This window comes from Mustela erminea, chromosome 16 (assembly GCF_009829155.1).
Source record: "Mustela erminea isolate mMusErm1 chromosome 16, mMusErm1.Pri, whole genome shotgun sequence".
Classification (NCBI taxonomy): Eukaryota; Metazoa; Chordata; class Mammalia; order Carnivora; family Mustelidae; genus Mustela; species Mustela erminea.
Genome location: NC_045629.1, coordinates 21,215,122 through 21,231,118, shown reverse-complemented (window position 1 = coordinate 21,231,118; position 15,997 = coordinate 21,215,122). Strand labels below are relative to the sequence as shown.

At 37.1% G+C, this 15,997-nt stretch overlaps 1 protein-coding gene across 5 annotated transcripts in view; it reads right to left on the bottom strand.

The window, feature by feature from the left end:
* Positions 1-532: 532 nt before the first annotated feature.
* The window catches only part of PREX2 (phosphatidylinositol-3,4,5-trisphosphate dependent Rac exchange factor 2), a 337,813-nt gene continuing 322,348 nt past the window's right edge, over positions 533-15,997 (bottom strand). For 3 of the 5 annotated variants that reach the window (XM_032316153.1, XM_032316150.1, XM_032316151.1), the window contains one exon: positions 534-880. In XM_032316153.1, coding sequence (XP_032172044.1) covers positions 685-880 — 196 coding nt within the window. In that variant the 3' untranslated portion in view covers positions 534-684. Of the gene's footprint in view, positions 881-15,997 lie in introns of all 5 variants that reach the window. The other 2 variants (XM_032316155.1, XM_032316156.1) reach the window with 1 other exon arrangement.

Sequence of the window (15,997 nt, the reverse complement as noted above, 5' to 3'; positions counted from 1 at the left end):
TTCTCTTCTAAGGAATACCTCAATCTGACCTCATCTGTGGAAAAAAAAAATTCAAGGTGGAGTAGATGATTCAATAAGTTAAACAGATCTGTTTATAGCATTGTAGTTAATATTGAGCTAATTAGATCATTACTTTATTTTCAGTATCTGGTTTTAATTTTTAATTCAAATTCACTTATTTAAATATCAAAATAATAATAACCTCACATAAAAAATAGTCAATTGCTTTCTGACAAAGGGGCAAGAGCAATTCAACGGAAAAAGAATAGTCTTTTTATGACAAGTACAAGTATGATTCCACATCCATATGCAAAAAATAAATATTTAAATAAATAAAAATAAAAAATAACCTAGACACAGACCTTGTATCTGTCATAGTAATTTACTCAAAATGGATTGTAGACCTAATATCAATTTTAAAAATATAAAACTTCTAGAAGAAAACATAGGAGAAAACCTATAGAACCTACTGGATTATTTTGCTAGGGCAGCCATAATAAAATACCACAGACTGGGTGGTTAAATGACAGAAATTTATTTTCTCACAATTCTGGAAGTCGCATGTCCAGGAAGAGGTATTGATAGGTTTGGATTCTCCTGAAGCCTCTCTTTGGGTAGCAGATGGCTGCCCTCACAGCCAGCTATATAGCTTCCTTCCCGGGGAAGCTGAGTTTAGGGCATGGATTAGGGTTTGAGGCCAGGGGTCTGCTGAAAGTGAGGGTTTGCTGGGATTGGCTTAGGTTGGCATTCAGATTTCTCCAGCTCTGAATCCTTTCTGGAGTCCCTGTGACCTCCTGTGGTCTTCTCTCTATGTGCATGTATCAAAGTGTCTCTTCCTCTTCTTAGAAATATGGCAGTCACATTAGAGTAGGGCTCCAACCTAAAATCCAAAAAACAGACAATACCAATTGCTGACAAGAATGCAGAACAGTAGGAACTCTTAACTGATTTCTGCTAAGAATAAAAATGATGCAGCCACTTTGAAGACCATTTGTCAGCTTCTTTCAAAGCTACCCATAATCTTACCATATGATCCAACAATTGCACCCCTAGGTATGTACCCAATGGATTTGAAAATTTATGTCCCACAAAAAAAAAAAGAAAACCTTTGTCCAAATATTTATAGCATCTTTACTCATAATTGCCAAAAACTGGAATTAAAATATTCTTCAATCCATTCAATTGAATACTATTTTAATGATAAAAAGCAGTGTGCTATCAAGAACAAAAAGACTTGGATGAATCTTAAATAACATATTGCTGAATGAAAAAGCCAGTTTAAAAAAGTTACATAGTTTATGTACAAAGTTTATGTAACGTGATATTCTGAAAAAGTCTCAACTATAGAGACAGTAAACACATTAATGGTTGGGTTTGGATTGGGGATGGGGAGGGTTGAATTAGTGAACCACAGAAGATTTATTTAAGGCAGTGAAGCTATTCTTTATGATATATTATGGCAGGCATATGATGCTATGTGTTTGTCAAAACCTATTAGAACTTCACAGCCCAAAGAACAACCCTTAACATATGCAGATTTTAGAAAATAATTTAGGCACTTCAGAGATCTCAGAGTGAAATGCAGATACTGACCGAACGATCTTGACTGGATTGTTAAATTACTCTATCAAGGAGGCCTTAGACTGAGGTGGCTTTAATACCTTAGCAGCCCATGTAAGCAAACCAGAATCTAAGCCTGAAATGCCTTAAGGTTAAGGAATCAAAATCTAAGGACAACCAAATCAAACAGCCAACTAGGTTATCCCAATAAGGCAACAGCTTAAGCTATAGCCAGTCAAATCATTTCCTTCTTTTGCTTCAGCCTCACCTCTATACAATGCTTTCCCCTGGCTCCAGTTGGTGGAGTACTTCCAACAACTTCTGGCTTGGTACTACCCAATTGCAACTGATTTTTCTCAAATAAACTCTAAAAATGTTTCATAAGCCTCAATTTAACCATTCTGAAAATGTATGACACGAGCTTACTGGGGGAATGAAAGGTATAAAACAAGTGAATTGGGGGAAAGGTGCTGACTTGAATAACTTTGGAAATTAATAGTCTGTAGGACCAAAGGCAAAGGGACCTTGACAAAAGCACTGTACTCTAGTTAATAAAGTTGTTTCCCAAGGGATGCGGATAATCAATTCTGAAACCTGAGTAGGTACTCGAATATACACTTCTCCAAAGAGGACATGTAAGAGGCAATTCAACACATAAAGTGATGTTTAATGTCCCTAGCTATAAGGGAAATACATCACGGCAGACATGATGGAATGGCTCAAATTAATGTTACTCAGCAGGGGTGGCCTGGGTGGTGCAGTGAGTTAAACATCCAGCTCCTGGTTTTAGCTCAGGTGATGATCTCAAGGTCGTGAGATTGAGCCCCAAATGGGGCTCCACACTCAGCACAGAGTCTGATTCAGATTCTGTCTCTCTCTCCCTCCGACTCTCCTGCTTGTGCTTTCTCTAAAATAAATAAGTCTTTAAAAATAAATAAATAGGGGTGTCTAGGTGGCTCAGTGGGTTAAGCCTCTGCCTTCAGATCAGTTCATGATCCTGGGGTCCTAGGACCAAGCTCCATCGGCTGGGGGGGGGGTTCCTACTCAGTGGGGAGTCTGCTTCTCCCTTTTCCTCTACCTCTCTCCTCCTCCCCATCTGTGCTCTCTCTCAAACAAATAAATAAATTTTATAAATAAATAAATAAAGTTACTTACCAAACCAAAGGCTGGTAAGATACAAAGCAACTGGAACACTCCTATAGTGTTGGTGAGAATGAAAAAATAATACAAGCTCTCTGGAAAATAACTGTTTTCCACGAGGTTAAACATAGACTTAACCATATGCCAGCATTCCCTCTTTTGGATATTTACCCTAGAAGAATGTAACATTATGCTAACACACAAACCTGTATGCAAATATTTATAGCAGCTCTATTACAATTGCCAAAATCTGGAGACAACTTGAATATCTTTCACTGGGTGAATCAATAAACAAACTGTGGGCCATCCATACAACAGGATACTACATAGCAATTAAAAAGAAAAGGATTTTTAAAATTTGGCTTAATTTTAATTAGTGTTAAATTGAACTTAGAACACTGATATTTGATTCAGTTATTGAAAAATTTTAAGGTATGTTTGGAACAACTTGGGCATATGAATATTCTTTCTCAACTGTGAATCTTATAACATCTAAGTACAGATGAAATACATTTGATAAAATTTAACTTTCAAATCAAGATGTGTTGTAAATGTAAAATTATAATTGGATTTGAGCACTCATTTTAAATCAAGAATATAAAATGTATTACTCATTTTTATGTGGCTTGCATTTTAAAATGACAAGATTTTGGATTTATTTGGTTAAATAAAAATCTTATTAAAATTAAAAAATAATAATGACACGAAGAGCCGTGTAAGATATCATGTAGTGAATGTGAGGATGCATGAAAGAATGAAACAAAAGTGAAAAATCGGAGTCCTAAAGGGCTTTTGGAAGATACAGGAGATAGAAGAGAAGGGTTTAAAAGGGAAGATGATTGCCCACCACAATGACATTGGTGCTGAACTGATTAATTTAGGCTCTGAGGTTCCACTCATCAAGCACTAAACTAATTTTTCTTTTAATAAATTGGCCTATGGAGATCATTGAGATTAGCAACTTTTAAAGTTAATGAAGGGGAGGCTTCTAAATGTCTCTGTGTGTTCCTTCAATAAATTGCAATGTTCCTTCAGAGAAGCTGAATTAGTTAGAAGGTGATGAATTAACATTTTACAGGTGTAAAACCAACTCTCAAGGTCAATGCTTTGTGTTGTGTCACACATAACATAATTGTGTTTTGCCAATTTATGAGAAGGGAATTTAGGTTGTTACAGACTTAACTTCACATAGGCATTTTCATTGTTTAGAGGCACCGTTTTATCTTTTTGTTTCCCTAGAATGAAGCCTTTATGCTTTTGGGTGGAGTAAACACAATAGTGCCCTCAGGTCTTAGAATCTCTTCTGTCCCGTGATTAAGCCAGAATGGCATTCTGATACTTTACTTATTATTACAGGCATTCTTCCCCAGTATATACAGTGTATACGATGAGATTTAAAGTTCAAATCAAAAAATGTTTAGAAGATTTTATTTATTTGACAGAGAGATCACAAGCAGGCAGACAGGCAAGGAGAGAGAGAGGGTGGGGGAAGCAGGCTCCCCGCTGAGCAGAAAGCCCGAAGCGGGGCTTGATCCCAGGACCCCGAGATCATGACCTGAACTGAAGGCAGATGCTTAACCCACTGAGCCACCCAGGGGCCCCTCAAATCAAATTTTAAAATGGGCATTTTTGTCTGCTTCTCTGTAATAATAAGAATATTTCCTTTAGATATATGCTCTTTAGTCAGTAACTAAATCTTTCTCGCTTTTCCAGATTCTGATAGGGGATAGTCTGCGTCCTGGTTAATAGTGCTGGGAAAATATAAGGACAGAAGAGAGGCCAATAGTGGATTTAACATTTGTTAGTCTTTTCTTCTGTATAACTAAATAATGGCTCTGACTCACTGTTCTCTTTATTGCTTCCCAGATCAGGACAGGGTCAAGGCAGGCTGTCAGACACATGCAGGAATCTTAATGTGATTTATTTATGCATGCATAAGGTGACCCTCCCACTCTCCTGATTACTCATGCCACATGAAAAATTTCCTAGTTGTTTCTATTTCTCCCTATAGAGAAGATCTAAACACACAGACAGCAAGAACAATATGGTCAAAAGACACCTTTTTTCTTTCAGTTTTTTTAATATCAGTAATAAGTTTCATTTGATTGTATGAGAACATTTAACATTGTTGTAATGCACTCTCTAGAACTCTGACCTGGGTACTTTTATTCAAATCATTTCCCGGGTTACCTCCCCACCATTCTTCACCCTCCCAACCCATTTGAAATGTACAAATCTTTGAATCCCTGTTCCAGGGGCATCTCCTTTAGCCACCAGAGAGTCTCTCTCTTTCTCTCCTGGATCTGTACCCAGATCTCCTTCTCAGTAGTGCGTACACATTGGTGCCACACACCAGCCAGCATCCATTCTATTTGGTTAGCTATAGCTTTTATTCACTGTAAATTATACCGTGTCGATTTTTTTTTTTTTTTAAGATTTTATTTATTTATTTGACAGAGAGAGTTCACAGTAGACAGAGAGGCAGGCAGAGAGAGAGAGAGAAGCAGGCTCCCTGCTGAGCAGAGATCCCGATGCGGGACTCGATCCCAGGACCCTGAGATCATGACCTGAGCCGAAGGCAGCAGCCCAACCCACTGAGCCACCCAGGCGCCCTACCGTGTCGATTTTTAACATTTAACATCTTACTTCTGCTGCCTGGTATTAATTCAATGAATATTCATTGAGCCTCTGCTCTAAACACTGGGGTAAACAGTGCATAAAAATCAGCTCAGTGTTTCTCCTCATGGAGCTTTTATTCTAGCAAGCTTTCATTCACACATTGGACGGCATTCTGATTCTAATATATCTTGGTGATTATAGTTATACAGGTATAAGTCTTATGACTGTAACTATGTTTCAAACACTTCTAAGATTGTCTCAATCATTGTGTTGAATATATTGTCCAGAATAGAGCTTAGAAAAACAGAGTCAAAGAAAACTGGTAGAATCTTCGGAGATTAAAAATAATTAAAAAAATTAAAAAGCTGAATTATAGAATAGAAAGTTAGGGGTGCCTGGGGGGCTCAGTCATTAATTGTCTGCCTTCTGCTTGGGTCATGATCCTATGGTCCTGGGATTGAGCCCTCCTCCATCAGGCTCCCTGCTTAGTGGAGAGCCTACTTCTCCCTCCTTCCACTCCTGCTTGTGTTCCCTCTCTCACTCTTTCTCTGTGTCAAATGAATAAATAAAATGTTTTTTTTTTTTAAGATGAATTACAGAATGGAAAATTATCAAGGAGAGAAAGTACCAAGTCTAAAGTCACATGGTGAAACATTCCAAGCAAATACTAGGTGATTTGATAAACTTGAAGAAATCTCTGGTTCAGACTTTCATGAGAGTCTCTGCCAAACCATCTCCCTCATTTGCTGGCTTACATTTTTCATGTCCTCAGTATTTATTTGGTAACAGATTTTCAGAGACATATTTTCAATGAATCTCTCTATTTTTACAAATGGGAAAATGAGCCTGGAGACAATGTGACAATTTGATTTGTTCAAGAACATATCAGCTGAATATAGACAAGCAAGAGCAATAGCAGCAAAAATATACATAAACTGTAACTTTTTTTTTAAACAGGGCAGTGAGAAGAGGCATAATTGTGCTGATGAAAAACAGAGGCAAACTTGATTAATCCAAACATAGTTGTGAAATAAAATAGGGTGCAAAAATCAGACACACACATAGAAAGCCATCTGATTTTGAAATATAACACTCACACATTTTAAAATTCATGACTTTAGTCAATGTAGATTTTCTAGCCCAGATAAAATGGCATAGGCTTCATTTCTCTCTGCTCTTCCTGACTTACTAAGATTATAAACCCCAGAAAGAACGCAATAGGCAACCAAAAGACAACTCTGAAAGGCGACAAGAGGAAGGAGAACTGGTTTGGGACATCAAGGGCTGGAGGAATAACACAGCTGTCGATTCCCACAGTTAACAAAAGAAAGTCACCCAGGTCTGGGTTTTTCCTGACACCTGATCTAACAACTGAAGGAACAACTCATGTAGGTTCATTTCTCCCTGACCTGAAGAGGAATCCCATGGACACCATTAGAAAAACAAAAACAAAAACTGAGAGTCTGGATAATTTAAGTCACCAGGGAAAGGGTTTAAATCACAAATGTACCAGCTGTGGGAATATTAACCAAAAGGCTTAGAAATATTCTGACATTTGTTTTTGAACTCACACAGCCATGATTCTTCTCACTGTATATCAGAAATTTACATGATTTTGTTGGAGGTTATAGAGATGGGTATTCCACTTGTTTCCATATTTTGAGGTCTTATTCACCCTGACTTTACTTGGGGACATCTCTGCAATATGTCACAGTACTCAAAAGGTAATGACTGAAATGACCAATGACTGCTTGGCAATGAACTTCTCCCCACTCTCTCAGGGTACTTCTTTGTGGAAACTTGCCAACATGGCCAGCAAATATTGGATTGTGCTTGGGTTGACTATTGTGTTTCCAACACAATTATTTTTTGGAATTGATTTGTAGCACCACTAGGAAATCCTGGCAGAGAACTCCACATTTTTTTTGAACCTACATTAAACTTTAATGAATATAATAGAGGGAAATTGGCCCTGTGATTTAAGACAATAGCAGGAATCAAAATTTGTGAGTTTACAGGTGCTCTTTCAGTGAATATATGAAACTAAAAGTTTGAAATTTTGTTCCTGATATGTGAATTTCTGTTAATTTTAAAGTACTTATCCATGTCTTTAATATTTTTCTGTAATAACACAAACACAAAAATAACTGTATGCTTCTGTTCTACCTAAGTAATCCTAGAATTGGGAATTTGTAGAGGTTTTTGTTCCCATGGATTTCTTTTATGCTTAGAACCAAGGGGAAGAAATGAAGAAAAAAAATGTCTCAATTCTAGTAGAAACACTTATGCATAAATGAGTTAAGTGATTTACTTTTGAGTCTTCTATTAATTAAGTTTCCTCTGAAAGTCATACCTGATATTTTCCCATTTAATTAGGTTAATATCAATTGTAATGTATTATTACCCTTCATTACCCATACAACTAACCCTTTTAGTCAAAACTATCAAGACGATGTGAACAAAATTCTTTTAGTTAAAACAGTCTCATGCCAGGCAAAAGCCATTTTCTCCAAAGATCAGATTTGAGAAGATAGAGCAGAGGTGAGGCAATTTGGAGTACTTAAATATTTCAGATCCTAGATTCAAGAACCAAATGATCACTTTCTGCATTACACATTACACATTCTGCATTAATGCAGTCTCACTTTTTGCATTACACATATTCCAAAGTTAAGGATGAAAGCAGTTCAGCTTTTCTGATGGTGAAAACAATTCAGTTTATCAGTTCTGATGAGATGGAGGATAAGGGCTAAAAATGATCAAACCAGAGGGTCCTAGGTGGCTCAGTCACTTAAGCATCTTACTCTTGATTTCAGCTCAGGTAATGATCTCAAGGTCAGGAGATCAAGTCCCACCTAAGGCTCTGTACTGGGTATGGGGTCTGCTTAAGATTCTCTCTCTCCTTCTTCCTCTGCTCCTCCCAACCCTCTCTATCGAAGAAAAAAAAAAAGATAAAAACAGAAATAACAGTGGTAATGAAAATTAGATTTAACCAATAGCTTATGGGACCTTGTCTTTCATTAAACACTTCACATGTTTAAATAATTATGGACCTTATAACATAAGTGATATGTAAATTCTCAGAGATGTTGAAACTAAAATTTAAAGAGTATACTCAAGGACATATAGCTGTAGGTGGCAAAGTTGGGTCTTGACCTCAGAGACCTCTAGCCTTGGAGTACATTATTTTGTCATCACTGTAGTGAGGCTATAATGATTGATAACTTTATAGCTTTATCTATATTATTCATTCAACACTCCCTATGTGCCAGTCACTCAGTAGACATTATGTTTTCTAAATCTAGAGAAGGTACAACTCAATTTCAAGAATCTGCTGTTGAAAAAAACAGATAGTAGTTATGCAAATATAATGGGAATTAGAAACATGCCAACAAAAGGAAATAGTGATTTAGAGTAAGAGGAGACATATGAACTTGAATTACAATTCTAATATCAGTTGTGATTTATTTCGGTTTTCTGGTAAATTTATCAAGATCCAAGTCTCTCCTAAAAGATTGTCAGATCATTACAGGATTGGTTGCTTGATCTTGACACTGTCTCAGGATTGTCAAATTTAGGGTGCTGATTTATGCTAACTCAACTCTCAAGGACTGGAAGTATAAGTCACAATTACAGTCTTTAATTTATATAGAAATTTTAATTGCCAAAAAATAAGAATTTCAATTTCTGATTATCATATTTTCTCTCTGTTAAAACATTATATTTGAGGCCCAATTGATGGAATGTTGTAAGTTTAATCATGAAGCCTGGACAGAGAGTCATTGCTCTGATTTGAGTCTTTGGTGGGATCATACTCCATCTCATGCATCCTATATTCCATAGAGGAAAGCCAGACTTCCATGACATTGTCAAAATACTTTATCATGCTGAGATACACAGACAAAAAGTGCCATTTGTTTTACCTTAAAGTTGACTAACAAACCTCTAACTGAAATAGTTACTCTAAAACTATGCTAATACTCTTCATAAGGTAGTCAGCAACTGGTTCAGTAGTCTACAATCCCATCAGAAGTGATGGTACCATTGTATAACAGTTAGTTGTCATACCCCATTTATGATTATAAAATGCATAGAAAATAAGCCAAACTTTATCCATATTTTAAAATAAATACATGTTTTAACATACAGTATATTATAGAAAATTTGAGGTATGGTAAGGCCAACAGAGCAAGAGACAATTGTGATTGAAGTTTGTTATTCAGTTATACAGTTCCCAAGAGGAGGGGACATACAATGTCATAGAGAGCCATACAGGGAAGCACCGGTGTTGGTCAGGAGGCAGAGGAAAGTGGGAGGTGGGGAACTGTGGGTCAGAGTCTTTACAGTAGATTCCACAGAAGGTGACCCAAAGTAAGCAGATTTAGGAATGGCTAGTTTGAATAATTTCAACAGACTCCAGAACATAGGGGCTGCCCCTAGTTGTGTGGCACCTGGCGCTGGAGTGATTAGAGCAGGTAGATAGTGGCCTGAAGTGTGAGAACCTATAAAGGAGATGATTGGGGTGTACCCCCTGGATTGGCTGGTGTGTATTTGAAAAACATGACTTCGGACAAACTACCTCTAGAGATTGGTTAATCCTACAAGGGTCAATTCCAATAGGTATAACAAGACCCCAGATGTCACAATGTTAGAAAATGGAAAATGAAAAGATGTGATTAATAGCACATTATACCCTAAATCTATTAGGGGAACTTGATGTATTTCAGTATACAGATGCTCAGGCATGACTATACTGGAAGATATAATGAAGGATCTGATATTTGCATGAATACATAGAATCAGTACAGGAATGACACGAGAGCAGACTAATGCTGATGGGTGTTTTCACTGATTACTTCTTTGTGTAGGTTTATTTTTCTTTTTGAGATTAAATAATCCTGTTTAGTATTGTAACCAGAGGATTGTGTTCCCCAAACTGTGAACAACTCTTAGAAAAAAATACAATCCTCCTTCAACTTGTACGGTAGAGATGTTTCTTGAAATTTCAGTATATATTTAAGAATCAACTGTTCAAAACCACTTTTTGTCTATTTGTAAAATAAAGTTAGGCTCTGTGCTTAGATAATTAGAGCTCTTCTTATATGTTTATGCCAATAGGGACATAGGAAATGATGTCCAACATAAGAAAATTGTTTTTTTTCCCACACATGGCATTGACTAGCATTCTGAGCACAAGCCCATTAGTTATAGTGGTACAGTCCATTCTGCTAGAATGTGACAGACTCCTAAAAACACTTGTCATACAAAACTGTATAATTAAAAAACCACAGGACTTATGGTAGGGGAAAATGGAGTTAGAGGAACAACACTCAAACATTTTGTCAGCAACATGTTGAAAACAAAACAGAACAGGGGAGGAGCAAGATGGCAGAGGAGTAGGAGACCTAAATATCATTAGGTCCCATGAGTTCAGGTAGATAGCTGTTAAACCATTCTGAACACCTTCAAACTCAACAGGAGATCGAAGAGAAGAAGAGCGGCAATTCTAGGAACAGAAAATCAACCATTTTCTGGAAGGTAGGACGTGCAGAGAATTGAATGCAAGGCAATATATGGGAAGATAGACTGTGAGGGGAGGGGCAGGCTCCTGGCAAGTGAGAGAGCAGTGGAGCACAAAATCAGAACTTTTAGAAATCTGATTCACTGAGGGATGTAGCTCCAGAGGCTAAACTGGGGGGAGTTGGGGGGAAGCCCTCGAGGGGACAGTGTGAACTCAGTATCACTCTGGGGTACAAAAAGACCAGGGGTATCTGAGTACAACAGAGCTCCCAGGTGTCAGAGCAGGGAAGCTAGCTGCAGAGATGGAGCCGAGGAATGGGTTCTCAGCTCTGGGTTACCTTAAGCCGTTATATGAGGCACAGTTAGGCCACTGCTCTTCAAGCAGGGACCCTGCAGATGGCAGATCTGGGGAGGCCCTCTCCTTTTTCCTCCAGTAGGAGTGGTGTGGGAGTGCACTGCAGGAATTTTCTGGGATTGGAGACTCCAAACGGGGCCATGCACTAGAGATAGAAATGCTTGGCCACAGGCTGGGTGAGCTCAGAGTGCAATCAGAGACCAGGGAGACAGGAGGGATTGACTGCTTTTCTCTGAGAGTGCACTGAGGAGTGGGGTCCCGAGCTCTGGGCTCCTATGAGACTGCAGATTGGGAGGCTGCCATCTTCATTCCTGTCCTCCAAAGCTTTATGGAAAGCGTTCAGGGAACACAAGCTCCCAAGAGCAAACACAAGCAGATTACATAGCCTGATCCCTGGCAAGGGCAGCGCGATTCCGCCTCAGGCAAACACATCTGTGAATCAATGCAACAGGCCCCTCCCCCGAAGATCAGCAAGAACATCCAGCCAAGACAAAGTTCACCCATCAGTGAGAATGCTGGAACTCCAGAGCTAGGGGAAAGCAACACGTAGAATTCATGGCTTTTTCCACATGATTCATTAGTCTTTCAAAGTTAAAAATTTTTTAATTTTTTTTTCTTATTCAATTTTTAAAAAATTTTCCTCTTTCCTGTTTTAACCATTTTTAACTATTCTATCTCATCATAACATTTTAAAAACTCTTTTTAAATTTACATTGTCATAGTCATATTCTATCCTTTCATTGTATTCAACCTTATTTTTTGTATACATATAGGTTTTTCTTTCTTTAAAATTTTGGGATACAGTTTTCTCTAACAGATCAAAATATACCCTAAATCAGTGCATAGCTTTATTCTAGTCTCCAGCCTGATCACATTCTTTCCTCTTTTTCTTCTTTTTTCTTTTTTCTTTCTTTTTTCAACCAGCTTCTTATTTTATCAATTCCTTCTTTAGAATCTTTTTTTAAATTTTCATCTTTACAGTCAACTCAATCCCTTCATCATGTTTATCCTAATTTTCGTGTATATATATAAGTTTTTCTTTCTTTAAAATTTTAGGAGGGAGTCTCTTCTAATAGCCAAAAATACACCTAAAATCAAGTGGGTGACTCTGTTCTATTCACCAGCCTAATCTTTTTTTTTTTTTTTTTCCCCTTTCTTCTCTCCCCAGTTTCAGGTCTCTTCCAATTGGGTTAGTGTATATTTTTCTTGAGTTGTTGTGACCTTTTAGTATTTTGTCCTCTTATTCTTCTATTCTTATCTGGGTAAAATGAAGGTGGAAAAACTCATCTCAAAAAAAAAAAAAAAACAAGTGGAAGTAATGATACTGACCTAATCAATATGGACTTTAGTAACATGTCAGAACCAGAGTTCAGAATGACAATTATCAGGGTGCTAGCTGGGCTCAAAAAAAAGCATGGAAGACACTAGAGAATCCCTTTCTGGAAAAATAAAATCCCTTTCTGGAGAAATAAAAGAACTAAAACCTAACCAACTTGAAATAAAAAAGATATTAAAGAAGTGCAACAAAAAATGGAGGTTCCTACTGCTAGGATAAGTGATGCAGAAGAGAGAATTAGTGATATAGAAGACCAAATGATGGAGAATAAAGATGCTGAGAAAAAGAGAGATAAACAACTACTGGACAATGAGGGGAGAATTCGAGAGATAAGTGATACCCTAAGATGAAACAATATTAGAATAATTGGGATCCCAGAAGAAGAAGAAAGAGAGAGAGGGGCAGAAGGTATATTGCAGCAAATTATAGCAGAGAATTTCCCTAATTTGGTGAAGGGAACAAGAATCAAAATCCAAGAGGCACAGAGAACCCCTCTCAAAATCAGTAAGAATAGGTCCATACCCCATCATCTAATAGTAAAACTTACAAGTCTCATGACAAAGAAAATCCTGAAAGCAGCTAGGGATAAGAGTTGTATAACATACAATGGTAGAAATATTAGATGGCAGCAGACCTATCCACAGAGACCTGGCAGGCCAGAAATCACTGGCATGATATACTCAGAACACTAAATGGAAAAACATGCAGCCGAGAATATTATAGCCAGCTAGGCTGTCATTGAAAATAGAAGGAGAGATAAAGAGCTTCCAGGACAAATAAAAACTAAAAGAATTTGTACACACCAAGCCAGCACTGCAGGAAATATTGAAAGGGGTCCTCTAAGCAAAAGCAGAGCCTAAAAGTAGTAGACCAGAAAGTAACAGTCACCATACAGGCCATTGTAACTATCTTTCAGTAGTTACCCTGAATGTAAATGGGCTCAATTTGCTAATCCAAAGACACAGGGTATCAGAATGGATTAAAAATAATAATAATAATAAGACCAATTGATATGCTGTCTGTAAGAAATTCATTTTAGACCCAAAGACACCTCCAGATTTAGAGTGAGTGGAAAACAAGTTACCATGCTAATGGGCATAAAAAAAAAGCTGGGGTGGATATCCTTATATCAATAAATTGGATTTTTAGCCAAAGACTATAATCTGAGATGAGGAAGGACACTATAACATACTTAGAGGGTGTGTCCAACAAAAAGATCATACAATTTTAAATATCTATGCCCCTAACATGAGAGCAGCCAATTATATAAACCAATTAATAACAAAATCAAAGAAACACATTGACAGTAATACAATAATAGTAGGAGACATTAACATCCCCCTCACTGAATTGAACAGATCATCTAAACAAACGATCAAAAAGGAAATAAAGGCTTTAAATGATACACTGGACCAGATGGACATCACAGATATATTTAGAACATTCCATACCAGTACAACAGGATACACATTCATCTCTAGTGCACATGGAACATTCTTCAGAACAGATCACCTCTTGGGTCACAAGTTAGGTCTCAACTGGTACCAAAAGACTGGGGTCATTCCCTGCATATTTTCTGACCACAATGCTCTGAAGCTAGAACTCAATCACAAAAGGAAAGTTGGAAAGAACTCAAATATATGGAGGCTAAAGAGCATCCTACTAAAGAATGAATGGGTCAACCAGGAAATTAAAGAAGAATTTTAAAAATTCATGGGAATAAATGAAAATGAAAACACAACTGTTCAAAATCTTTGGTACACAGCAAAGGCGGTCCTGAGAGGAAAGTATATAGCAATATAAGCCTTTCTCAAGAAACAAGAAAGGTTTCGAGCACACTACTTAACCCTACACCTAAAGAAGCTGGAGAAAGAACAACAAAGAAAGCCTAAACCCATCAAGAGAAGAGAAATAATAAAGATGAGGGCAGAAATCAAGGAAATAGAAAGCAAAAGAAGAGTAAAACAAATCGAAGAAACTAGGAGCTGGTTCCTTGAAAGAATTAATAAGATTGATGAACACTTGGCCAGACTTATCAAAAAGAAAAGAGAAAAAACACAAATTAATAAAATCATGAATGAAAGGGGAGAGATCACAACCAACACCAAAGAAATACAAACAAGTATAAGAACATATTATGAGCAACTATACACCTAAATTTGACAATCTAGAAGAAATGGATGCATTCCTAGAGACATATAAACTACCAAAACTGAACCAGGAAGAAATAAAAAACATAAACAGACTGATAACCAGTAAGGAGATTGAAGCAGTCATTAAAAATCTCCCAACAAACAAGAGTCCAGGGCCCGATGGTTTCCTAGGGGAATTCTACCAAACATTTAAAGAAGAATTAGTATCTATTCTCCTGAAACTGTTCCAAAAAATAGAAATGGAAGGAAAACTTCCAGACTCATTTTATGAAACCAGCATTACCTTGATCCCAAAGCTAGACAAAGACCCCATCAAAAAGGAGAATTACAGACCAATATCCTTGATGAACACGGATGTAACAATTCTCACCAAAATACTAGCCAATAGGATCCAACAGTACATTAAAAGGATTATTCACCACAACCAAGTGGGATTTATTTCTGGGCTGCAGGAAATCATAATTTGCAAATCAATCAATGTGCTACAATACATTAATAAAAGAAAGAACAAGAACCATATGATTCACTCAATAGCATAAAAGCCATCTATGAAAAACCCACAGTGAATATCATTCTCAATGGGGAGAACTGAGAACTTTTCCCCTAAGTTCAGGAACGTGACAAGGCTGTCCACTATTATCACTGCTATTCACCTATTCAGGCTATTCCTAGCCTCAGCAATCAGACAACAAAATGAAATAAAAGGCATCAGAATCGGCAAAGAAGAAGTCAAACTCTTACTCTTTGCAGATTATATGATATTTTATGTGGAAAACCCAAAAGACTCCACTCCAAAACTGCTGGAACTCATACAGGAGTTTAGTAAAGTGTCAGAATATAAAATCAAGTACAGAAATCTGTTGAATTTCTTTTTTTTTTTAAATCAGTTGCATTTCTATACCCAACAGCAAGACAGAAGAGGGAGAAATTAAAGAGTTGATCCCATTTACAATTGCACCCAAAGCCATAAGATACCTAGGAATAAACCTAACCAAAGAGGCAAAGAATCTGTACTCAGAAAACTATAAAGTATTCATAAAAGAAGTTAAGGAAGACACAAAGAAATGGAATAGTGTTCCATGCTCATGGATTGGAAGAATAAATATTGTGAAAATGTCTATGCTTCCTAAAGCAATCTATACTTTCAATGCAATCTTTACCAAAATACCATCAATTATTTTCAAAGAAATGGAGCAAATAATCTTAAAGTTTATATGGAACCAGAAAAGATCCTGAATAGCCAGAGGGAGGTTGAAAAAGAAAAGCAAAGTTGGCAGCATCACAATAGCAGACTTCAAGCTCTATTACAAAGCT